This window comes from Mustela putorius, unplaced genomic scaffold (assembly GCF_011764305.1).
Source record: "Mustela putorius furo isolate JIRA1106 unplaced genomic scaffold, ASM1176430v1.1 tig00000592_pilon_pilon_pilon, whole genome shotgun sequence".
Taxonomy (NCBI): domain Eukaryota; kingdom Metazoa; phylum Chordata; class Mammalia; order Carnivora; family Mustelidae; genus Mustela; species Mustela putorius.
This window is the reverse complement of record NW_025421426.1, coordinates 8,894,247-8,919,851: the sequence shown is the minus strand read 5'-3', so window position 1 is coordinate 8,919,851 and position 25,605 is coordinate 8,894,247. Positions and strand designations below refer to the sequence as shown.

The window sequence follows — 25,605 nt, the reverse complement described above, 5'->3', positions numbered from 1 at the left end:
CACAGTACATGGCATACCATTAGTGCCAAATAAATACTGGCTATTCGGATGAGAGGCACACCCCACAAGCACATGAGACAGAAAGGGTTTAGGAGAGGAAGGAAGAAAGAGCTAAGGATATCCAGAGGAGGAAGTCCTTAATGCCTTTGAACTCTAGTAGCCCTCACTCTTCCTGGAGCCTGGCTCAAGCAGAAAACCTGGCAGATGTTAGTTTTCTTTCTTATTTTCCTTTTTTAGATTTTATTTATTTGTTTGACAGAGAGAGAGCACAAGCAGGGAGAGCAGCAGGCAGAGGGAGAGGGAGAAGCAGGCTCCCTGTTGAGTAGGGAGCCCAATGTGGGGCTTATGGGGTTCCATTCCAGGACCCTGGGATCATGACCTGAGCCAAAGGCAGATGCTTAACCAACTGAGCCACGCAGGCACCCCTCTTCTCAATTTCTTAACTGAAATGCAAGCTCCATCTTTGTATCACTGGGATGTTCTGCAGGAGATTCTTGTTTCCTGCATGTCACTATCTCCGCAGCAACCCCAGTGAGCTTTAAACGGAGCTGTGTGATCTTGGGCCAGCAGTTTAACCTCTCTGGGTCTGTTTCCACATCCGGACTGCTTGTAGATCCCTAAGAGTTAATGCAGTTTTTGTTTTTTGTTTTTTTGAGTTAATGGATTTAAAGACTTGATGAGCACCTGGCATTTAGTCAGGGCTCGGAAAATGTCAGCTACAATCATCAGCGTCCTTTGTTAGCATCTAGGGCTTTCCATGACATTCAGAATAAACTGTGGCCTCTGCGCCCTGACTTCAAGGCACGCTACACGCGTGCCCCTGTCTCGTCACCCACCCTCTGTCATCCCTCTTTATTCTGCTCTGGCCACACTGCCTTTGCACTTGCTGTTCCCTCTGCTTGGAATGCCTTTCCACCTGATCTTCCCACAGCTCGCTCCTTGTCATGCTGGTCTCAGCTTCAGCAGCATTTCCTCAGAGAGGACTTCCTGTCTACCTCGCCATTACTCTCAGTCCTATCAGCCTGGCTTATTTGCTTTATACATCTTGTGACCAGTTAATATCGGTCTACCAAAGTATTGGTGAATGGAGACATGGTCTGTGTCCATGAGAGCTAGGACCTGGTTCCCCACTTATTCCCAGAACCATGCCTAGAACCATGCCTGCACGGAGCAGGTCCTGCTCATTTGCTGAGTGACTAAACTGGTTTGGAGCCCTCAGGTGTGTCTGGGGGACAGATGACATCTACAGCACCCCAGATTTTTTTTAATATTTTATTTATTTGACAGAGAGAAATCACAAGTAGGCAGAGAGGCAGGCAGAGAGAGAGGAGGAAGCAGGCTCCCCTCCAAGCAGAGAGCCCGATGCGGGGCTCAATCCCAAGACCCTGAGACCATGACCTGAGCCGAAGACAGAGGCTTCAACCCACTGAGCCACCCAGGCGCCCCAGCACCCCAGATTCTTAAGGGACTCCTGCCCCATGTTTGTCTCAGCCTGAGACCCTAAACACAGCTCTGGGCTTGGGGACAAGATGGACTCACTGGCCCTGAATCCAGGGACTTGCCCTGGCAGCCCGACTCTCCGTCCCTTGGGTTTCCCCTTCCTCCTGAAGCGTGTGCCCCCCCCCCCCGCCCTCATACTTCAGTGACACTGGCAGTTGGGCAGCCCAGGGGGGTCTTTGGCAACCTCCCTGAGTCCTCAACACTTGACCTGAGGGATGAAGAGATCAGAAGCCCCAAATCCCTTCCACTTTCACTCCCAGCTTTGAAGAGGGAAGGAGGGACTTCCCAGCCCTCAAAGGACAGAAATCCTTTTCTAGCCCCTGCTGTGCACCCAGCACAGCGATATTGTTAAACCACAAGGAAAGCAAAGCATTATTTAATTAGCTTCGGAATCACGCAGACCTGGTTCAAATCCTGCTCCTGTCATTTTCTAGAGCAGAGGTCAGAAAGCTGTTCCTGTTAAAAGTCAGATAAGATAGTACATATTTTAGGCTGTTCTGGCTCTGTGGTCTCTGGTCAGCTGTTCAAACTCCTCCACGGCAGCTATAAACAAGACTTATGAACAGACTGCTTGCTGGATGCGTGCCCATGGGCTGTAGGTTGCCAACCCCTGTTCTAGAGTAAATTAAAAAGTAAATCTTGGGGGCGCCTGGGTGGCTCAGTGGGTTAAGCCGCTGCCTTCCGCTCAGGTCATGATCTCAGGGTCCTGGGATCGAGTCCCGCATCGAGCTCTCTGCTCTGCAGGGAGCCTGCTTCCTCCTCTCCCTCTCTCTGCCTGTCTGCCTGCTTATGATCTCTGTCTGTCAAATAAATAAATAAAATCTTAAAAAAAAAAAAAAAGTAAATCTTGGGGTGCCTGGGTGGCTCAGTGGGTTAAGCCTCTGCCTTCAGTTCAGGTCATGATCTCAGGGTCCTGGGATTGAGCCCCATATGGGGCTCTCTGCTTAGCGGGGAGCCTGCATCCCCGCTCCCCCCCACTCCCCGCTGGCTTGTGATCTCTCTGTCAAGTAAATAAATAAAAACTTTGGAAAAAAAAAAAAAGTAAGTTTCTTTAAGAGCCTCAGTTTCCACATCTGTCAGATGGGGATGATCTAGTACCTGCCTACCTCTCTGGGTGGTTGTGAGATTTTTTTTTTTTTAAGATTTCACTTATTTATTTGACAGAGAGAGATCACAAGTAGGCAGAGAGGCAGGCAGAGAGAGAGGGAGGGAAGCAGGCTCCCTGCTGAGCAGAGAGCCCGATGTGGGACTCAATCCCACATGAGATCATGACCTGAGCCGAAGGCAGCGGCTTAACCCACTGAGCCACCCAGGCACCCTGGTTGTGAGATTTTAAATAAAGTATGTAACATGCTGGGGGCCTGGGTGGCTCTGTCTGTTAAGCCGCGGCCTTTTGATTTTGGCTCAGGTCATGATCCAGCCCCACATCTGGCTCTGCGCTCAGTGGGGAGTCTACTTTAGGATTGTTTTCCTCTCCCTCTGCCCATTCCCCCCCAACTCACTCTCTCTAAAATAAATAAGTAAATCTTTTTTTAAAAGATTTTATTTATTATTTATTTGACAGAGATCACAAGTAGGCAAAGAGGCAGGCAGAGAGAGAGGGGGAGGGAGGCTCCCCATGGAGCAGAGAGCCTGATGTGGGGCTCGATCCCAGGACCCTGAGATCATGACCTGAGACGAAGGCAGAGGCTTTAACCCACTGAGCCACCCAGGCGCCCCAGCAAATTTTTTTTTTTTTTTTTTTAAGTATATGGGGCTCCTGGGTTGCTCAGTCAGTTAAACATCTGACTTTGGCTCAGGCCACGATCTCAGGGTCCTGGGATAGAGTTCCACAACAGCCTCCCCACTGGTCCTGGAGGTTTACTTATCCCTCTGCCCCACCCTGGTTCATGCGTGCGTGCGTGCGTGCGTGCGTGTGTGCTCTCTCAAAACAAACAAACAAACAAACATACAAACAAACTTACCAAATAAAAGTATATAAAACGCTGGGCCAATACTTGGTATACTAAAGGGCTCAGTAAATGTCTCTGGTCTTCAGTAGTAACTAAACAAAAGTGCTAGTATTAACAAAAAGTGCTTTCCAGATATTAACTCACTGAAAACTCATAACGTCCTATAAGACAGGTTATCATTAACCCATTTTACAGATGAGGAAATAGAGACCCGGAGAGGTTAAGGAACTAGCTCGAGTCAGTCTGGCTCCAGAGGCCCTGCTCTTAACCACTCCACTCACTTGTGTCTCTTCTTAAATGACCCCGTTTAATCCCTACAGCAATTCCTTGAAATAGCTCTCATTGCTCCTATTTTGTAGACTGGCAGACTGAGGTACAGCGCGGGGGAACTAAATGGTCCAAGTAAGTAACCACAGGACACCAACTGGATTCCTGCCCAAGATGTCAACATGCCTAGCCTGGCTTCCCCTTCCCTCTCCCCACCTCCAGCTGTGTTTTCTTTGGATCCCTGCGCGGCTTGGAGAAGCTGCGTCAGACCGTCTCCCCTCCTGACCATTCTCCCGCCCCCCGAGGCACATCCAAGCTACCCCTCAGGACGTGAACCCCCTTCCTCTCTCTGCAGCTCGTGGACATGGAGGGGCCTGGGTTGGTCCCCCTGCGTGTGTGACAGGGGGCGGAGTTGGAATGAGGGAAGAGCTCTGTGGGGGGCGGGGGCGATGTCAGCCCAGGAGACTCTGATTACATCTCCCCAAACAGGCTGAATGACACATTGGCGGGGGGGTGGGGGGGGGTGGGGGTGGGGGTGGGGGGGGGTGTGCACAGACACTTACCAAATGGAAATATAAGAAACACAGGACTGGGGCTGTCTGAGTGCACCCAGCGCAGAGCTGCTTACTGCCTTTCTGTGGCTTCTCAAAGTTGGACACGTGGCCTTTGGGTTTCTCCTTTTCTTTCCCATTTTGCTCCTTGAAGACCAGCTCCTTTTTCTGCGGATGGAGCCGGCCACCTGGCCCCCAAAGGATCTTCCAGGTTTCCAAGTCAAGGACTCCAGCGCTTCTCATGGAGCGTTGCTCCCCGGCTCCAGGGCGCTGTGCACCCCTGTCCCTTGTACCTCTCCAGCTACTTGGCCTTGAGCAGCTCACTCATCCTCTGACTTCTCTCTTCTTCATGTTCACCCTCCCTGCCTGCTTCCGTGCTTCTTGTAGCCTCTCGCTGACTCTGCCTCATGTGGGCCTCTTTCTTGATGGCTCTCTAAACTTCCTGTCCCCGCTTTTGTTAGCACTCAGCATGGGCTTCCCAGCCGCTCACTGCTTTGAGGACGGTGTGGAAGATCTGTCCAGTGCTGCCTAGATGTCTGGCGTTCATAAGCCAGAAATAGAAATTTCCAAGTAACTGAAGGGAGAGGGCTGCGAGCGGTAGTGACTTTTCCTTCTGAAGATGACGATGGGTCACCATGCTCAGCCTGTGCTTCTGTCTTCGCAGGCCTTTCCAAAGGGTACAAGAAGTACCCAACACATTCCAGCATCCTGACTTCTTCCGGAATCCTCTGCTGCCACAGTCTCTGAGGGCCCAACATACACAGAGCCGAGAGTCAGGAGGACATCACAGCCCTCCGGCCTCCCTCCCTACTGCCACCAGCGAGGGCTGTATTTCAGCAATGTCCCCACTGTGGTACCAAATTCTGCAGCTTTCCCAGACTTCTCCTCTCAGATCACAGGCCCCTCCTCGCCCAGATGCTCGAAGCCCACCCAGAAGCCGGGGAGTTATTCTTGAGTCTCTTACTTCCCGAAACCTCATGTCCGCAGATCCTGGTGTCCCAAACTCCAGAAGGTGCTCCCCCTCCCCACCCCTACGCACACCTTTCCATTTGCACCAACACTAGTCCGGCCCATTTTCTTCTTTTACCCTGACAAGCAGTATCATCTCCCTGCATCACTGTCGCCCCTAAGGATCTAGCCTTCCTGCACCAACCACAGTGATGTTGAAAAAGTAGAAATGGTAGTTATTTTCCTACCCTGTTCGAAACCCTCATTCAGGGGCGCCTGGGTGGCTCAGTGGGTTGGGCCTCTGCCTTTGGCTCAGGTTATGGTCTCGGGGTCCTGGATTGAGCCCCACATCGGGCTCTCTGCTCAGCGGGGAGCCTGCTTCCCCCCCCCCCCCATCTCTCTGCCTGCCTCTCTGCCTACTTGTGATCTCTCTGTCAAATAAATAAATAAAACATTTTAAAAGGAACAAAAGCAAAGCAAAGCCCTCATTCACTCCCCGTCACACACAAAATAAGACCTGGACTCTGGCTACGAGCCCGGAAGGACTCCAGGCTGCCAGCTCCTTCCTACCTTCCTCCCCAACCATCTTCCACCAACGCCTGGACACCGGCTCACTCAGCCTCAAGCTTTGCCCTTGGTCCCTCCCTTTACCCGCTGCACCTTTGCAGACAGACTTTGCATGGTTAGCTTCCTTCATTCACTCGAATCTCTCCTCCAGTGTCACCGGCCCTGGGAGGACCCTTCCCTATCACTTCCTTTTGTTCTGCTTCATTCTTTATTCTCTGTTTCTTCCAGAAGCCCCATGGGTGTTTCCTCGGGCCCCACACAGGGTCTGGTACACAGAGTCTCCTTCAGTGGGAGGAGATCTTATCATGGACTGAGCAGTACGGCCCTGACTGCCCCCTGAGCCTCTAAGCTCCCTGTGCTTCCTGCTAGCACCCCTCTCCTTACATCTTTCTGGGGTTTTCTGGAGCTGGCCTGCAGCCAGGAATGCCATACTCTGCTAATCTCTTCAGAGGCCTGAACAATCCCTAAAGTCATAGCTGGGGGCAGGGTGGGGGGGTGAGCATTGCTCCCCCAGTTTCTCAGCTGGCTGTGCAATCAGGACTCCCTGACCAAAGCCACTCCCAGGCCCCTTTTCCTTACCTTGCAATGGGCTGGGCTGCCCTGGGACTTCATGTGCCTTCATGGGAGGCAGCTTGCCTCCTACCCTCAACCTCCTATGTTTCCTGGTGCGGGAGAGGCTGCCGGCCAGCCTGAGGTCTCTCTCAGTGCCCCACAGGCCAGAACTTCTTGCCTGAAGTTAGATCACTGGTTCTCAACCCTCCCACACATTAGCAGCTTTTATTTAATTAATTTATTTTTTAAAGATTTTTATTTATTTATTTGACAGAGAGAGATCACAAGTAGGCAGAGAGGCAGGCAGAGAGAGAGAGGAGGAAGCAGGCTCCCTGCTGAGCAGAGAGCCCCATGTGGGGCTCCATCCTAGGACCCTGGGATCATGACCTGAGCTGAAGGCAGATGCTTTAAGTCACTGAGCCACCCAGGCACCCCCACATTAGCAGCTTTTTAAATAGGGAGGGTTATGCCTGGTTTTGTTTTGAATGCCTATGGCCCCAAACCCTAAAGCTCTGATTTTTCCTTTCCTTCTTTTTTTTTTTTTTTAAGTAGGCTCCATTGGTTCAAGTCCCCCCAATGCCGGGCTTGAACTCATGACCCTGAGATCAAGACCTGAGCTGAGATCAAGTGTTGGACACTTAACTGACTGAGCCAGCCAGGTGCCCCTCTGATTTTTTTTTTTTTTTTAATAGGCTCCATGCCCAACATGGGGCCCAAGTCAGGACCCTGAGATCCAGAGTCACACACTCCATGGTCTGAACCTGCCAGGCACCCCCGCAGAACTCTGATTTAATTGGTTTGGGCTGAAGCCCAGGCATCAGTGGGTGTTTTTTAAAAAAGTTCCTCAACAGGATATAATAAAAAAAGACTGATAGTAACAAGCATCGGCAAGGACGTGGAGAAATGAGAACCTTCACATGCTGCTGCTAGGGACGTAACATAGTGAAGGGCTTTGGCAGTTTCTCATAAAGTTAAGCACACACTTAACTACATACACAGCTATCCAGCTTCTGGGTGTCTACTCCCCAAACAGGAAAACAAACGCTCACACCAACACTTGCACATGGATGTTCATGGCAGCACCATTCCTAACAGCCAAAAAGTGGAGAACAACCCAAAGGTCCAGCACCCCGTAAACAGATTAAACAGAACGAGCTGTATAGGTGCGGCAGGGGACCATTCAGCAGGAAAAAACAATGAACTATACCGATCGGTGCAGAGACAAGGCTAGTCTCAAATACAGAACGTAAAGTAAAGGAACGGAGGCAAACACTGCATTCTGTATGGTTCCGTTATGCGAAAGGTCCAGGAAAAGCAACTCTATACAGATAGAAAGCCGAGTAGTGGTTACCCGGGTCTGGGGCGTGGGAAGACAGGGTGACGGCAAACGAGTCACGAGAGCTCTTTTCTGGGGTGATGGAAATGTTCTGAGTTGGGATGGCCGCACAGGGCTGTACATTTACTCAAAATCATTGACTGGTACATTTGAAACAGGTGACTCTCATGACATACATAAATTATTAAAGTGTTTTTTTTTTTTTTTTTTTTTTTTTTTTTAATTAACGTTTTTCCCACCAGGGTTGAGATCTCTGGGTTAGAAGCCAAGCATCCTAGGAACCCAGCTGGTGTCCTCCCTCCTCCCCCTCTCTGGTCAAAGTTTCCTATGATTTCAGATGCTCATGAAGCTGCCAGCTGTCACCCTGGCTTCTTTTTTGGAGAAGTCTGGGATTTCATTCTGCAGACTCAGCTCCTAGGAGGGTAAACATCCTGGTTCGTGGCTGCTCTGCCCAAAGTAGTACGAACCGGCATCAGAAGGAATGGGTGAGGAGGGTGAAGGTGCCCCTGCCCCCAACCTGAGACAATCCAGACACCACCTGGACATGGCAGGTGCTCACCCAGAACAGGGACTGAATTTGGGGCTCAGGACCCTGACTCAACCTGCACCTTCCCCGTGGCCTCGCAGTGTGCTCTGGCTGCCGAGTTCCCCCAACACGCCACCCCTTTCCACCCCTCCAGGCCTTGGGACCGGCTGCATCCTCGCCCACCTGGAAAGTCCTATCCTTCCAGCAAGAGTCAGCTCATTGCCCTCTCTTCTGAAGCCTTCTCTTTTGCAGGGCCCAGCCCCCTGGTCAGCCCAGCGGAACCCTTATCTCCCTGCAGCAGAGGCTTTCTTCCTGTTCTGTGTCTGTCTCCCCGCCTCCTCTGCGAGCAGCCTGAGGACAGAGTCTGTCTTATTTATCTTTGGTTCTCAAGGTTCTGGGGTGGGCCCCACTTCATACCGGGCCCAGCTGGAGGAAGAAATGGAGGGGAGCCGGACACCACATCAGACACTTAAAGGACCAGGAAGGCTAGAGGAAACGCCCCACTCCCCTCGTCTATTCTTGGCCTAAATGGCTTCTCTCATCTGGCCCCAGAATGGCCAGAGAGCCACTCCCAGTGGAAACCACAGTTTGGGATGGAAGACTTCCTTCTGCAGCTTTCCTAGGGCCAGGCCCACTGACCTTGGAAACAGCTTCAGTGTTAGTTAAACGGCAGAGCAGAGAATATGAGCAGCTCAAGCTGGACCTGGGTGGGGGTAGCCTGAATCAGGATCACGCAGGAGCCTCCCTGCCCGGACCACCAGGGGTTGGGATGTGTGGTTCCCTCTCAGCAGCTTCCTACTGTAATGGCAGAGAACAAGGGGGTGAAGGTATGTGGCAGCCTGAGCCTGGATGTTTATGTTTCTGCTCTAATATGGAGCCTAGGCTGAGGTCCTCACAGGCTCTGCCAGCTGGCTCCGCTAGCAGGCTCCCAGCCAGGACTGGCTAAAGCTGGAGGAGCCCTGCTTATCTCAACCACCTCTCCCAACTCACTAGGCTTCTTCAGGAAAGTTGATGGAGTGCTTGAAAGCTCCAGGATATTTGCTTGACCTGCTCATCCCTATCTTGGGAGTAGTGGACTCCAGGCTGTTGGCAAGGACTCTGCCACGGCAGGCAACTTCTGCTTTTCTTGGCATCTCAAAGGGCACTGCCTTGGTGTCCCCACCACAGAAACCAGAGCCTGGAATAGAAACAGGGATACCTGGAAAAAATCACCCAGGCTTCAACCCAGTGTGGTCTGTCCATGGTCAACAAATATTTACAGAGGGTTAGGCACAGCACTGGGTATGGGTGCTACAGATGCGAACAAGCCCCAGCCCCACCCTTAAGCAGTCCACTGAGCACAGGCTGCTGTAGGAATACAGAAGAGGGGGCCTGACCTAGCCTGGTTCAGTGAAGGCATTCTGGAGGAGGTGACATCTAAAATAAGACTTGAAAGGGCGCCTGGGAGGCTCAGTGGGTGAAGCCGCTACCTTCGGCTCAGGTCATGATCTCAGGGTCCTGGGATCGAGCCCCGCATCTGGCTCTCTGCTCAGCAGGGAGCCTGCTTACCCACTCCCCTCTCTCTCCGCCTGCCTCTCTGCCTTGCGATCTCTGTCTTTCAAATAAATGAATAAAATCTTAAAAAAAAAAAAAAAAAAAAAAAAAGAATTGAAGAGGGCACCAGGGTGGTTCAGTCGGTTAGGCATCTGACTCTTGGTTTTGGCTCAGGTATGATCTCAGGGTTGTGAGACCGAGCCCCTCATGGGGCTCCATGCTTAGCAGGGAGCCTGCTTGAGATGCTCCTTTACCTTCTGCCCTACCTCCCTTCTCTCATATAAAAAATAAATAACATTTTTTTTTTTTAAAGATTTTATTTACTTGACAGACAGAGATCACAAGCAGGCAGAGAGCCAGGCCGGGGGTGGGGGGATGCAGGCTCCCCGCTGAGCAGAGAGCCCGATGTGGGACTCCATCCCAGAACCCTGAGATCACAACCTGAGCCGAAGGCAGTGGCCTAACCCACTGAGCCACCCAGGCGCCCAAGAATAAATAACATTTTAAAGTAAGACTTGAAGGCTGAATGAGTCCAATGGGGGAGAAAGAGTGAGAGCAAATGACATATGCAAAGACCCACGCTCAGAGAGAACCTGGCACCTTTGGGGAAATTGCACACAGTTCGTGAAGGCTGGGGTCTGAGGAAGGAGAGGTCCTTTGAAGGTCTGGATCATGAACAACATGAATGTATGTCAAGTGTTCGACACAGTCCATACTCAACGCTCTGCCATGGTAGCTCCCCTTATAATTACGACCTTGTAAACCAAGTTAAGGGTTTGGGAATTCATCCTGCCGTCAGTGGGGAGATATTCAAGGGTGTTAAGCCCAGGGTGACGTGAACAGATTTTCCATATGACCAGATTTAAAGAGATCTCTGTGACTGGAGGGGGCATTACGGACTACGAGAGAAGCAAGAGTGGAGGACAGGAAGAGCAGTTTGGAGAATGGTTTTAGTAGTCACTCATCCATTCAAATATTTACATACTTAATGGCTTATCTCATTTATTTAAATATAATAACTTTGTTGTTATTATTATCTATAATAATTCAGAAAGAAGGTATGGGGTGGGGGGGCTTCAAATATCTCCCAACAGCAGAGTAGATAAATATCCATTGGAAGACAGAATACAGCAATGAAAATGAACTACAGCTACATGCAATGGGTTTTCCAAATCCAATGTCGAGCAAAAGAAGGCCAACACAACATAGGACTGTAGAATTCCATCTGTATACAGTTCAAGCAACAGGCAAAATGAAACTGTAGTGTTTAGGGATACATGCTTCCGTGGTAAAACTACATAAGCAAAAAAGTGATTACCACAAAATTAGTGGTGATTCATGCACCCAAAAGTTTATAGCAGCAATGTCCACAATAGCCAAACTATGGAAAGAGCCTAGATGTCCATCAACAGATGAATGGATAAAGAAGATGTGGTATAGGGGCGCCTGGGTGGCTCAGTGGGTTAAGCCTCTGCCTTCAGCTCAGGTCATGATCCCAGGGTCCTGGGATGGAGCCCCATATTAGGCTCTCTGCTCAGCAGGGAGCCTGCTTCCCCCTCTCTCTGCCTGCCTCTCTGCCTACTTGTGATCTCTCTGTCAAATAAATAAGTATTAAAAAAAAAAAAAGACATGGTATAGATATACAATGGAATACTATGCAGCCATCAAAAGAAATGAAATCTTTTTTTTTTTTTTTAAGAAATGAAATCTTGCCATTTGCGACGACGTGGATGGAACTAGAGGGTATTATGCTTAGCGAAATAAGTCAATCAGAGAAAGACAATTATATGATATCCCTGATATGAGGAAATCGAGAAGTAACATGGGGGGTTTGGGGGGTAGGAAAAGAATAAATGAAACAAGATGGGATTGGGAGGGAGACAAACCATAAGAGACTCTTAATCTCACAAAACAAACTGAGGGTTGGGGGGGGCGTGGGGGGTTCTGGACATTGGGGAAGGTATGTGCTATGGTGAGTGCTGTGAAGTGTGTAAACCTGGTGAGTCACAGACCTATACCCCTGGGGCTAATAATACATTATATGTTAATTTAAAAATTTTTTTTAAAAATAAAAAAAAATAAAGAAAAAAAAAAATAAAAAAATAAAGGAAAACGCAACAAATAAAAAAAAAAAATAGTGGTGATTATGCTGTGCTTGATGATACCTTGACCTGAATGATGTTCACATGGGTCTTTGCTCTGTGACAGATCATCAGGTTTACATTTCTGTTTTGTGCACTTTTCTGTATGTGTGCTATTCTTTTCTTTTTTAATATTTTATTTATTTGACACAAAGAGAAAGAGTTGAGGCGGGGGAGCAGCAGGCAGAGAGAGGGCGAAGCAGGCTCTCCGCTGAGCAGGGAACCTGATCCAGGCTCCATGGAAGGACCCTGGGATCCTGATCTGAGCTGAAAGCGGACGGTTACCCAGCTAAGCTTCCCGAGTGAACTGGTACCTTGTTAAGGGAGGCTTGGCTTCACCTACTGGGCCTATACGGGGGGTGGGGGTGGGGGGGTGGGTTTGTTTTTGGAGGGCTCAGATCTTCTCGGAGCAATCCTCATAACCCCGTGAGGCGCTAACACCTAACGTTTTTAAAGGCCAGGTACCACATGTGCTGGGTACTTCACAGGCCCAGTTAATTCTCTCCAAACCTTCACAGGGCAGGTGGACTTACCTTCCATTAGAGGAAACCAAAGCTCAAACAGGTCGAACAGCTCCCTCAAGGCCACACATCTAGGATGGAGGAGCAGGGCTCTAAACTTAGCCGGATTGATGAATTCCCTACTTCCTATTGCTGCCTCCCGTTTTGGTGGCACTCCCCCAACCCCACCAGGCTGCATCGGGCTAGGCACCGCGGACGGCAGAGGCTACTGCCCAGCTATGTTACCAGCAGCTTCCGGCTCCGCCTGGGAAGCGCCAGGCCAACAGCAGGTGGCAACCTTGGGTTCCTTTTAAGCTCCTGCTGAGAGGTCAGTTTAGTAAGGCGGCCCGAGAGGGGTGGAGCTAGCAGGTCGGCCCGCCCCTACCTAAGAACCCCGCAGAGAGTCGGGCGTGCGGTACCTAGCAACTGCATCTCCCGCTGGGCTAACTTTGGTGGCCGGTCTGAGCTCTCAGCGAGGCTTAGCACCGCAACTAAGTAGCCACAGGTATGTCAGTATTGGGAGAGCCCCTCTGATGCTTTTAGTTAATAATTTCCTATATTTACCAAAGCCGTTTATTGTCTCCTGCGGCTGTTTTGAGTTTCTCCTACTCAAGAGCACTTAGAACTTATGTAGCCTCACTGTGGGCGAAGGTTCGATTTGCATGCATCCTGGAAATGGAGAACGGCTGGAAAGCATTCTTGGCACAGAGAGGTCAAGCGACTGGACGTTGAAGGGGCAGAGCCCAGCCGGAGCTAGGACCCGGGTCCCTGCTACGCCCAGAGCAGCGTCACAACTCCGCCCCCGGGTGGGCGTCTTTGCAAAGCGCCCGCAGGTTCCCAGCCCGCCCCGCGCCCCCCGGTGCGCAATCTCAGTTCGGCCCCGGCGGTGCACCTCCCACCCGGGTCCTCCATCCCCGGCGGATGTGCTAGCGGGGGGGGGGGGGGGAACTGAGGCTGGGAGCGTGCTTGTGAGCACGTTCTTTCCTCAGTCCACACCCCACAAACTGCAAAGCTGCCATGCCCTCCTGAGACCCACATGGAACAGCAGGGAAGGGCGGGAAGAAGGGGAGGGGGCCAAAAGCAAGCAGGGTCTGTGGAGTCGGCTGGTTCTGCCACACTCAAGATGGCGGCGCGGCGGCGGCAAGGTCCCTCAGAGGCGGTACCAGCGCATGCGCAGCGCGGAGTCCCGGCCCGGGACACAAGATGGCGGCAGCGGCGCTGGGGAGGGCGAGGCGGAGGCGGCAAAACGGGAGGTCGAGCAGAACGTGTAGCCGCGTCCCCGCGAGTCCGCTCCGGGCAGGTAAGAGCCCCAGGAAGCCATGGTCCCGCGGCGAGCCGCTCCGGGGTCCGGGGATCCGAAGCCGGGCAGCGGTGGCCCCTGTGGCGCTTTCCGCTCGGGGCCACCGCTTGCCCTATCTCTGCCGCCGCCGCCATCTTAGGCCCGCGGGTGGGTGGCCAGGCCGGTGGCTTCGGTGAGGGAGGTGGGCCCGGAGAGCGCGGGCGGAGCGGCCTCTAGGGCCCCTCCGCTGCTGCCGCCGCCACCGCCTTTGTGTCGGGCTCCGACTCTGAGTCGCCTCAGCCCGGGGGCGGGAGCGCGCGGTGGGGCGGGGGGCGGAGCCCGGGAGATGGGCTGGCGCGCGCGCGCCAAACAGCCCGCCCCCGCTGGGGTTGGGGGTAGGGGAAAGTGTGCGCGCGCTCGGGTGAGGGTGGGGGAGCCCCCTCATTGAGCGTCCCCTGCGCCTGCGCACTTTGCAAGTCCTTTGACTCCGCCCTCCTGATTCAGAGGGGTTCTGATTGGTGCATTACTGAGGTGGTCCCGCCCCATCTTTCTCCAATAACTGGGTTCTTTTCCTTCTCGTGCGTTCCTCCGGTTGCGCAGATACAGTTGTTTATTAAGCTGGTCGGCACTGTGAGACTGCGGTATGCGCGGGGGCCGGGAAGCCTTTGGAAAATAAAAACATTATCTTGATAATAGAGTTATTTCTTACTTAAAGTGTACAGTACGCTAGACTCTACGTATACAGACCATAGAGATCGAATGAGTCCTGTTTATAAGTCGGAAGGCGTTAGATGGACCTGGACCACGTCTGCCCAAACCCAGAGCAGGTTCTTCGGTCGTAGACCTGATGGCTGCTCCCAAATCACCGGGGAAATTAAGAAAAATTCTTTAAAAGTAAAAAATTGGTCAAGGTTTGAAGCGGTGTAAAATTTGTCATCGCGTTTCCTGGCCCCGCCTTTTGGGGTGTGTTTAAGAAACAAGAATTCTTGTGTATCTCCCCTCCCCCATTCCTGACTTCTAGGACGTGAAGTGAGGGACAGGAATCTGAATTGTTTTACAAGCCCTCATGATGCCCAGTCGCTTTGAAAAAACTCCAGTGTCCCCCTTTGGCCTCTTAAGCTATGCTGTTCTTGCTGCCTCTGCGTAGTTACGCTACGGAGTGCATCAGTGTCACAAGATAATTTGTTGGGGAAACTGTCGATAAAAGTGGACATACCGTGTTACATAATCCATTAGCATGTATGATTATTATTGTGGTTTTAAAGAATTGACTTCTTTTCCCTCACTGTGGGTGGCTTGGTAGTGTGCCCCCGCCCATCTGATATGTATAGTTGGCCTTTGATCAACACAGGGGTTGGGGCACTGATCCTGGCTCAGCTGGAAATCCCAGTAGAACTTTGGACTCCCCTCAACTTTACTAATAGCCTACTGTGGACCGGAAGACTTACTGGTAACATAGGTAGTGGATGAACATGGGTTTTTTACATTATGTGTATTATACAGTGTATTCTTACAATGAAGTCAGCTAGGGAGAATCAAATGTTACTGAGAAAAGTATAAGGAAGTGTAAATACATTTATAGCAGCACACTGTGATGAGAAAACTGCATGTAAGTGGACCCACTCTTTTCAGACCTGTGTCGTACAAGGGCCAAATGGTATGTCCGCTTTTCTCTTGTCTTAGGGATATTTTGGGTGATAGGAGCAGTTACACAGTTTTTGGGGTCCAGTGTGCAAAATGAAAACATGGGCTCCCTTGTCAAAAACCTTTTTTTTTTTTAAGATTTTATTTATTTATTTGACAGAGACACAGCAAGAGGGGAACATAAGCAGAGGGAGTGGGAGAGGGAGAAGCAGGCTTTCTGCCAAGCAGGGAGCCCGATGCAGGGCTTGATCCCAGGACCCTGGGATCGTGACCTGAGCCCAAGCAGACCGTTAATGACTGAGCGACCCAGGTGTCCCCCGCCTTGTTAAAAACTTATTAGAAACTTCAAGACAGCAACCGTAGAGCCTGAAACCAGGCGTAGGGCCCTCCACAGCACAGGGCCTGTGTGCCTGCAGGCTGCAAGTCTGAAGGTGAAGCTTTCGGTTTGCAGAATTTGAGAAGTATCATTTTCATCCCTTAAATCCCCAGATCTCCCACAGTGTTCCTTGCCCTGGGGGCTCCCCCCTTGCTCCACATCATTGCCTCTCTTGCTGCTGTCCCTGTGCTGCAGCATTTCACAGGTTTGTGACTCTCTCTTCTCTTCGCTCTGCAGTTGCTGATGCAAGGAATTTCCTGGGCCCCCGTCCACTCCACTGCTGACCAGCCCACCCACCTGCGCTGAGCCTTCCTGCAGGCCTCCCCCTGCCTCTGTGGGACCCTGTGACGTGGGGGTCCATCTGATCGGAGAAGCAAACCCTCTCATGCTAGCGTTGCAGACCCCAGAGGGTGAGAAAAAGAGGGACCTTTTTCAGGCTTGAGACATACGGGCTCAGCCCCAAGGCACCAGGAATCCTTCCTCCCCAGAGAATCAAGCTTTTTCGCCCCTCGGTTAGTGGTTCTGAACCTTTTTGTTATCACGGCCCCTTCTGGTTGTATGTCCTATCGCTTCGTGCATTTTTACTGCCAAACTGTACCGACCAGTAACCGTTTGCTTTTCCCTTTCCAAATTAACGAAGACATCTATGACTGAGTGTACAAATAAAATTAATGTCCCAGTGATTCCTATGATGTTGTCAACAGCCAATCAGAGCTTCTGATCATCGCGAGATAATCAGTGTTACCACAACGAGTTGATAAAATTTCAGCAAGCAAAGATAACTGATGTTTCAACATGCTTTTGTGCCTTTTTGTGGGTAAATGATTTCTTGGGGGTGCTATGACATATTGAGAACAACTCTGGGATCACCAATCCAATCTTGGTTGGGCACCTAGGAGTCTAACAGCCAGATTGGGAAATCACTGGCCACTGAGGCTTGTGTTGGATGTACTGGGGTGGGAGTCGTGGAGAATACAAATCCGGAGGAGCTGACCTGCTTCTTGGCATTTAAATTTTCACCTGGGAATTAGGAAGGACTGAATTAGGTATTTCTTCTCAGTCCCACTGGTTTCTTTAGCAACAGATTGTTTCCTGCCCTGAAGCACAGAATGAGGCAGCCATTTAGATGCCGTGTCCCCTCCAGGCTGCACTCTGTGCCAGTTAGATTTTATTGGATAGGAACAGGAAAGAGGAGGATTTACTGTTCTTTTTTTGTGGGAATCGCTTTTCAAGGGCAGACCCTGTTCTGTCTTCTGTGCTACTCTGTGCTTTGTAAATATTTGCAGAATGAATAGAGTTCCTATTGGGTCCAGGGACCCTGCTGAGCACTGGATAGTCGTGAACTGGACCCAGTTCCTAGCCCTGGGAATTCTGATCATCTGATGGGTAGACAAACCCCGCTGACAGACAGGATTGAGTGCCACAGTGGAGGTATTCATGGCCCTGCAGAGGGGCTCTGACCACCTTGCTTGGGGTGGGGGGTGCCATTGGAGAGTCCAGGAATGCTTCCTGGAATATGTGAACATCATGACAAGCCAGGTGGAGAATTTGGGAGAGTATGTCAGGAAGAAGGAACAACAGGAGTGCACCCATTTTCTAGTTGAGGGAACTGCGACTTAGATCCCAGGGCTCCTCTGGTACCACACCAGCCCTCCAGGGACAGGACTGGATTGATATCTTCACATCTGCAAGTGGTCATTGGGGCTCTCAGTGGATTGTAATGGGTGGGTGAGGAGTGGAGTTGACATCCGTGTCCTGCTGGCCTGATACCCTTCGGTCCTCTGTGTGGCAGGTCCGGTGTGGGTGCTGAGATGGCCAATGAGAATCACGGCAGCCCCCGGGAGGAAGCATCTCTCCTGAGTCACTCCCCAGGCACCTCCAATCAGAGCCAGCCCTGTTCTCCAAAGCCCATCCGCCTGGTGCAGGACCTCCCAGGTACTGGCGAGGGGCAGGGTAGGGTGGTGGGGTAGGAAGGATGCCTCAGGAGCCTCGCTGACTCCAGCTGGGTTCCGTGCTTGTTTGCAGAGGAGCTGGTGCATGCGGGCTGGGAGAAGTGCTGGAGCCGGAGGGAGAACCGTCCCTACTACTTCAACCGATTCACCAACCAGTCCCTGTGGGAGATGCCTGTGCTGGGTCAGCATGACGTGATCGTGAGTGCCAGCCCAGGGAAGGGCTCCCAAGCAGCTTCTAGCATTTGGGCCATCCTCAAGTCTATCTTGAGCACCTGTTATGTGCCTAGCCCCATCTTGGGGCCTGGGGATACAATGACACACAGACACAGCCCCTGCCCTCATGGAACCTACACTCAAATAGGGGAGACTGACACATAAAGAATTGATTGTAATCATGTGTGATCCTGAACTTGAACTCCATGTTGGGCGCTGTGACTGTGGTGTGGTTGTGAGCAACTGGTCCTGCCCTTGTACACTCAGGGGGCCCACAGTCTGCTGAGGAGCAAGTGGGATCACAGTGTGGCACGTGCGTGAAGACTAGCATTGGACTGCACCAGTGACTCTGGTCTGCTCATGGGGAGGGGAGGGGACAGGGAATGCTTCTCCTTGAATTAGCATTTAAGGTGACAAAGTTAGTGAAGTGAAAGTTGTCAGAGGGGAGAAGCACGTTCTAGGAGCAGAAGTGTCCATGTGAGGGGTCTGTCTGGCAGGAACATGGGCTTCTGGATCCCTATCAGGTAGGGCAGACTTTCCTTACTGGGCATAACCAAGCAGGTTGGCACCCCCATTTTGCAGATGAAGACACTGAAGATCAGAGATGGGAAATGACTGGCCCAAGACCTTGAGCCAGTAGGAGGCAGAGCTGGACTCAAACTTGATGTGACTTTAGGGCCACCCCGCCTGCTATCACTCATTCTCAGTGTCACCAAAGGAATATCATCCATAGGGCCTTGCTCTTTAAAAAAAAAAAAAAGAATTTCTTGAGTTTTTCCCTTTATTCCTCTCATTCTCGTGTTTAAGGAGAAGTTAACATGTACAGAGGGTTCCTCTCATGCCCCATGTCCTATTAAACTGGTCATATCCCCAGACTCACTGACTCATTTTCCCAGCAGGAGGTCGGGCCATTGTGAAGGTGAGGGAATTAGGAAGGGCCGTAACCCTCCCAAGGTCACATAACTGTAAGAGGCAGGCAGGAGTGGAACCCAGTGCTCTTTCTGTGTCCTAGCCCCCTTTGCTCTTGGAGCAGGGGGCAGGAGGGCATCAGGATTCCGTATTCGTGGGACTCCTAAGCCACTAGCCCTGGTTGCAACTGTGCTGGTCTCCCTCCACCAGTCGGACCCTTTGGGGCTGAATGCGACCCCACTGCCCCAAGACTCAAGCTTGGTGGAAACCCCCCCGGCTGAGAACAGGCCCCGAAAGCGGCAGCTCTCGGAAGAGCAGCCAAGCGGCAATGGTGTAAAGAAGCCCAAGGTGAGCATCTGCGGGCTGTGAGGGCGCGGCTGGTAAGCGGCTGCCCCAGGCGGGCAGCCAACAGGTTCCCTGCGAGGGCTGGGCAGTGGCAGGTCGGTCAGGAGGGGGTCTGGGGCACAATTCACCACTTTGCCAGTGCAGTAGCCATAGGCTGTCTCTCCTGACCCTGGTTCCTTTTACTTTTTTGCTCTAGATTGAAATCCCCGTGACACCCACAGGGCCGTCGGTGCCTAGCTCCCCCAGTATCCCAGGAACCCCAACGCTGAAAATGTGGGGGACATCCCCTGAAGATAAACAGCAGGCAGCTCTCCTCCGACCCACTGAGTGAGTCCCTGCCGATCGACTTGGGGGCATCCATTGTCGATGTGGTCTGGGACTGTGGGGTATGGCGGCAGGCGGGGCACCCCTCCTTCCTTCCTGCTTCACTCCTTTCTGTGCCCCAAGGGTGTACTGGGATCTGGACATCCAGACCAACGCTGTCATCAAGCACCGGGGGCCTTCAGAGGTGCTGCCCCCGCACCCCGAGGTGGAGCTACTTCGCTCCCAGCTCATCCTCAAGCTTCGGCAGCACTACCGGGAGCTGTGCCAGCAGCGAGAGGGTAACTGCCTCCTGGGCCTCCGGACCCTTGTTTCCACCCACCCTTAGCCAAGAGCTGGGCTTGGGAATGGCGCAGCAGAGCCTAGCAGTTGAGCACGTAGGCCTGCTGGAGCCCCAGCTCTGCTAACTGCTTATGGAAAGGGGGTCTGGCGTCGGTAACCACAAAAGCCATCATTAGCACTGCCAGAATGCCTGCCGTCTGTCAGGTACGTGTGAAGCCTTTTCATGTGTCTGTAAGAGGGCACGAAAACCAGAGTACCTGGCCCTCACAGCATTGCTACAAGGAGGAAGTGGAATGGGAAGTCCTCAGTAAGCTGCAGCTTATTCTTCAGTAAAGAAGCCTGCTTAACTCGCTGAAATGGCGTTTCTCCTTTTCCCTTTTACCCTAAGTAACATTTACTAACACTCTAGAAAACTCGCGATTCTCATACTTGGGGAGGAGTTGCCTAGAGGCGGGGCTTTGACGGAACAGGCCGTACCATTTACTACCGCGCCTCCGGTGCCCGCGTGCAGGCTGCTGACCGAGCCAGACCTTCACCAGCCTGTCTGTCCCGCAGGCATCGAGCCCCCACGAGAATCTTTCAACCGCTGGATGCTGGAGCGCAAGGTCGTGGATAAAGGCTCTGACCCCCTGTTGCCGAGCAACTGTGAACCGGTCGTGTCACCCTCCATGTTTCGTGAAATCATGAATGACATTCCCATCAGGTACAGGCCCAGAGCTGGGGCCAACTTGGTGGGGCGGGAGGGGAGGGGGTGTTGGTGTGTGTGTGGCCGCTCCTGTATCAAAGGGCTCTCACTCGGCCTGCTCTCGGTCCCAGGTTATCCCGAATCAAGTTCCGGGAGGAAGCCAAGCGTCTGCTCTTTAAATACGCAGAAGCTGCAAGGCGGCTCATTGAATCCAGGTTTGCTCTCTCCTGCCCCCAGCAGGCTGGGTTTGTGATCAGAGTGGGGAGGTCCTCGGCTCTCTGGCCCATCTCATGGAGCTCGGCGGCTCTTTGTGGTGGAAGGAGGCCGGCTCCCAGAGGCAGCACAGGGGCTGTGAGGGATGCCTTGATGCCCGAATGTCAGTGCGGGGGTAGGGGGTAGAAGTGTGGAGCAGATGCCCGACTGCTGGCTCCATCACGCACCCTCAACTGGCAGGAGTGCGTCCCCCGACAGCAGGAAGGTGGTCAAATGGAACGTGGAGGACACCTTCAGCTGGCTGCGGAAGGACCACTCTGCCTCCAAGGAGGACTACATGGTGAGTGGCCCCGGGTCAGGAGGCCGATGGAAAGGCTCTGTGGCTCCTTCCTTCAGCTGCCGGCCTAGGCTGGGCAAGGGCCCCCAGCAGAGCTTTGATGCTTGTCGGTCCCCAAACCTCTGCACGTAGAGATGTTTGTCCAGGCTCCTGGCTCCGTCCTAAAGATGGTCTCCATTAAGGTTCTTAATGGAATCTTGTGCTCAGCCACACAGCATAAGTAGTTGCCTTTTTAACTTAATGAATGTTGAACAGCTCCCCTGAATAGACTTTTGGACTCAGATGGACAGACTGCTTTTTCTTGGGTACGTGCACTCACCACAGCAAAGAGCTGGCGCCAGATTGAATGCCCTGCTTTACTGCGTCCACAGTGATTCCATTTTCTGGCCCAGACCTGTCAGTTCTTTAAGTCTCCACCAGCACTAGCAATGGGCTTTCTTTTCAGGACCATTTTTCACAAGAGGCAAGGTTTCGCACTTCACGATAGTAACTGTACTTGACACGTAGAGTGACAAAGGTAGGTGTACTCACTAGCCAGAGTGACTCATTTTCACTCATCACTCTCACACGTGTGATTCAGGAAAATAACAAATGCCTAGTTAAATCCTTGCCAGTTGCTAAAAGCTCAGATTTCAAATCTGCAATGACCAAGGACCCTGTTTTGTCATGGTCTTTTCACCGTGGTAGATGGCAAGTGCTTTATGAGCGGGGACTTTACCTGGTTTGTCTGTCTCCCCAGCAGTTCTCATGGCACCTGGCACAGTGTAACTCCCATTCGAGGTGCTGGCATTTACTGAACACTTGCTGTATGGCAGGGGTTCAGTGAACCCCTAATGGGAATGATCACATTTAATACTCACACTGCCTTATCCGGTAAGTACTTTGTGTTCCCTCAACAGTGGAGGACTAAATTCAGAGATGACAAGGGACTTGTCCAAGTGACACAGCTACTGTGCTAGTAGCAGAGCTGGTATCAAAAACGAGGACTGCTGGAACCCACCAGCCCTCCCCCAGCAGCCCCCCGGAGCCCTGATCAGGAGTGTCTCCTCCAGGACCGCCTGGAGCACCTGCGGAGGCAGTGTGGCCCCCACGTGTCAGCCGCAGCAAAGGACTCCGTAGAGGGAATCTGTAGTAAGATCTACCACATCTCCCTGGAGTATGTCAAACGGATCCGTGAGAAGCACCTTGCCATCCTCAAGGAAAACAACATCCCAGGTAGGGAGCCAATGGCAGGGAGCCCACTGTGAGGCCCCAACTCTGTTTCCTGGGCCCTGACTGAGGGACAAGCGAGGCTAAGCCTCCAGACCACAGGCTGATTTCGGGGAGCCTGTTTCCCCCAGCAGTGTCTGGGGCAGGACCTGCTGTCCTGGGGCTCGGGGGTTTCAGCCTTCCTCTAGGAACTGGAGAAGGGCTGGGGGAAGGGGAAGGCAGGAGGCAGCGGATGTGGGGAAGACAGGCTGGGGGTAAGCAGTTAGGTGGACTTCTCCCCACACTGCAGTCTCATGCCTGGCCACAGGCTCGGACGTGAACTTGGGTAACTGAGTGCTTGGCCCAGAAAGCTCTAGGCCTAGGCCTAAGCAAGCGATGCAGTTCTCATACTCCCGCCTGGCAAACTGGGGGCCTGTGTCAGTACAGAGCACAGTACAGAGCACGCTGGCCTAGGCCACCAGCTCTTGCCCTTGCCAGCTGTCTGGCTGTTAATGTTGTCACCAAACCGCCTGAGCTGCATTTTGCTCCTCTATGGGATGAGACTTACCTCCCCTGGTTACTGGGACACGCGTGTGAAGGACCCAGTGCACAGCAGACATGGAGGCTATCCGGGGTTCCGGGGTGAGAATTAGCGGAGCCGGGGCAGGGTGGCCTCTCACTGCTCTCCCTGCCCACAGAGGAGGTGGAGGCCCCAGAAGTGGAGCCCCGCCTGGTGTACTGTTACCCAGTACGGTTGGCCGTGTCTGCACCCCCCATGCCCAGTGTGGAGATGCATATGGAGAATAATGTGGTCTGCATCCGGTATAAGGGAGAGATGGTCAAGGTCAGCCGTAACTACTTTAGCAAGCTGGTAAGAGCTGGGGTCAAGGGGAGGCAGGTCCCCCCCAGGTCGGGGAGGGGAAGGCTGGCTCCTTCTGGAGCCAGCATCCTCGGCAGGAGGCCAGCGAGGAGGGAGGGGGCGCTGTTGAAGGCCTTTGCTCTCTGTCCCACAGTGGCTGCTTTACCGCTACAGCTGCATTGACGACTCTGCCTTTGAGAGGTTCCTGCCCCGAGTCTGGTGTCTCCTTCGACGGTACCAGGTACGGGACTGGGGTAGCAGGGGAGGGCTCCGGGCTCCGCTGGAGGGCGGGGAGAAGGCTAAGGCCAGGGGGCTGACGGTGGCCACTGTGCAGATGATGTTTGGCGTCGGCCTCTACGAGGGGACAGGCCTGCAGGGATCGCTGCCCGTGCACGTCTTTGAGGCCCTCCACCGACTCTTCGGTGTCACCTTTGAGTGCTTCGCCTCGCCCCTCAACTGCTACTTCCGCCAGTACTGCTCTGCCTTCCCGGACACAGATGGCTACTTCGGCTCCCGCGGGTGAGAGCCAGGGGGCTGCTGGGGCCCTTCTGCCCAGGCCCAGGAAGGGCTCCTCTAGAGCAGAGATCCCACCTGGGCCAGCAACTTCCTAATGCTTTTGGGTTTGGGAATCGAGCAGTGTTGGGTGTAGTCTCTGCCTTCAGAGCTCTTGCTGGGTGACCTCAGACTGGTCTCTACTTCCGGGAGCCTGATCGCCCCTAACCCAGCCTGCAATTTTCTCGGTGAATTAGCCCAGGCTGGTGTAGGAGCACGTGGTCCAGGCACAGAGCGGCTCGGGAAGTGGTACTTCAGACATAGGAGACCTTTCAGACTCACTGGGAGGGTGGAGGGGAGTGAGCGTGAGTGAAAGGAGACCCCGCCTCCAGCTGGCAGACAGGCCGGAGCCAAGAAGGGCTCAGCCGCTGGGAACTCCCAGCTGGGGCTTGTGCTTCAGTGTCTGAACTGGGTTTGAGTCCCTGCCCTTCTACTAAGTGGCTTGGTGGACTTGGCCTCCAAGCCTGAGCCTCTCCATCCTCAGCCCTTCAATGGAGTTGGCCACACCTTGTCCCAGGATGAATTCTGGGTTAATGTTGGCCTAGGGCCTGACCAGGGCCCATCCCTTCAACACCGTGGGGGCGGCACCCATTTCTGGTGGAGGGCCTGGGTCCTGGTAGGACTTGGAATGCTCACCTCTGTCCCCAGGCCCTGCCTGGACTTCTCCCCGCTGAGTGGTTCCTTTGAGGCCAACCCTCCGTTCTGCGAGGAGCTCATGGATGCCATGGTCTCTCACTTCGAGGTTGGTGTGCTGCTGTGGGTGGGGGGCAGGGGTGGCACGCAGGATTGCCAGCCACCTGGAGGGCAGCCTTTGATGTCTACCCCGTGCCCCCCCCGTAGAAACTGCTCGAGAGCTCACCAGAGCCCCTGTCCTTCATCGTGTTCATCCCCGAGTGGCGAGAACCCCCCACGCCGGCGCTCACCCGCATGGAGCAGAGCCGCTTCAAACGCCACCAGCTGGTCCTGCCTGCCTTCGAGCACGAGTACCGCAGTGGCTCCCAGCACGTCTGCAAGAAGTGGGTGCCGGGGAGGGCAGGGGTGGGGTGGGGGAGGAGGGCCAGGCTGATCATGCCAGGCCAAGCCCCACCCTGAGCTGTTCCTTTGTCCACAGGGAAGAAATGCACTACAAGGCCGTCCACAACACAGCCGTGCTCTTCCTACAGAATGACCCCGGCTTTGCCAAGTGGGGGCCGACGCCGGAGCGGCTGCAGGAGCTGAGCTCCGCCTACCGGCAGTCAGGCCGCAGCCACGGCTCCAGCTCCTCTTCTTCCTCGGAGAACAAGGACCGGGACTCGGGCCGCGAACAGGGCCCTAGCCGTGAGCCTCACCCCACTTAACACATCCTGCGGGGAGGAGGAGCCCCAGGGTGCTGGTATGGACTGCTGGGACTCGGGCCTCTTGGGGCTGAGCAGACCCCAGGACCCTCCCCCTGAGGTGGCAGCGGGACTCAGGCTGCCAGTGTCATAGGAAGATATGGCTCTGCCAGGGCTCCCCCTCCCTGCCTGAACCCCCAACTCCTCACCTCAAACTCACTCCGACTCCTGTGTAAATAGGCCCCGTCCCTTCCCTTCCTCCCCCCCAGTCCCAACCATCTTATTGCCATCTTGTTTCATTTGTAAAAGGAAATACAGAAACCCCCGTAAGAATGCGTGAGGGTCTTGAGGGCAGAGAAGGTGGAGAACCTGGAGTTAGTCCTGGAACCACACCCTCTACATCAAGGCTCACCTTCTTAGGATCCCCTGGGTCTTACACCCCAACCCAGGGCTCCAGTGTCTTAAGTTCTCACCCTGCTGGCCCCACAGCTGGGTCCCTGCCAGCCCCGCCTGTGTCCAGCAAGACTGGGGTCCAGAGCCCTGCGTCCTCTGTCGGCAGGCCCTGGACTCCCACAGCCAGGCCTGCCGTCCTACCTCCGGGGAGCAGAGGATGGGGGCTGTGCCCAGGAATAGAGCTGGACTCCTGCTCAACCCGGAGCCACCACAGCAAGGGGGCAGCCAGGATCCCTACTCCGGGCTCAGTGGGAAGAGCAGCCCAGAGTGGCCATGGGTTTCAGGGAATGGTCTCCCTGTGGACAGGCAGC

At 53.4% G+C, this 25,605-nt stretch overlaps 1 protein-coding gene and 1 long non-coding RNA gene across 6 annotated transcripts; one reads left to right on the top strand and one right to left on the bottom strand.

Moving 5' to 3' along the window:
* Positions 1 to 3,424: 3,424 nt before the first annotated feature.
* On the bottom strand, positions 3,425 to 13,272 carry LOC123392619. 4 transcript variants are annotated; one of them, XR_006607364.1, is made up of 5 exons: positions 12,407 to 13,272; positions 9,190 to 9,376; positions 8,839 to 8,997; positions 4,283 to 5,013; positions 3,425 to 3,544 (listed from the first exon to the last, which is right to left on the bottom strand). It is a non-coding gene; the product is annotated as an uncharacterized LOC123392619 (long non-coding RNA). The 4 variants fall into 4 exon arrangements; XR_006607363.1 differs by having other exon boundaries at positions 8,839 to 9,376; XR_006607362.1 differs by lacking the exons at positions 8,839 to 8,997; positions 9,190 to 9,376.
* Positions 13,273 to 13,535: 263 nt separating this feature from the next.
* PCIF1 (phosphorylated CTD interacting factor 1) lies at positions 13,536 to 25,171 on the top strand. 2 transcript variants are annotated; one of them, XM_013053233.2, is made up of 17 exons: positions 13,536 to 13,673; positions 15,910 to 16,082; positions 17,465 to 17,607; positions 17,698 to 17,822; positions 18,957 to 19,094; positions 19,288 to 19,418; positions 19,539 to 19,693; positions 20,250 to 20,397; positions 20,511 to 20,594; positions 20,833 to 20,932; positions 21,982 to 22,144; positions 22,816 to 22,988; positions 23,131 to 23,217; positions 23,311 to 23,495; positions 24,177 to 24,270; positions 24,369 to 24,544; positions 24,640 to 25,171. In XM_013053233.2, the coding sequence occupies exons 3-17, from the start codon at positions 17,484 to 17,486 to the stop codon at positions 24,863 to 24,865; spliced, it is 2,109 nt and encodes a 702-aa protein (XP_012908687.1). In that variant the 5' UTR covers positions 13,536 to 13,673; positions 15,910 to 16,082; positions 17,465 to 17,483; the 3' UTR covers positions 24,866 to 25,171. The 2 variants fall into 2 exon arrangements, with proteins under 2 accessions (XP_012908687.1, XP_012908689.1); XM_013053235.2 differs by having other exon boundaries at positions 15,910 to 16,184.
* The last annotated feature ends 434 nt before the right edge of the window (positions 25,172 to 25,605 follow it).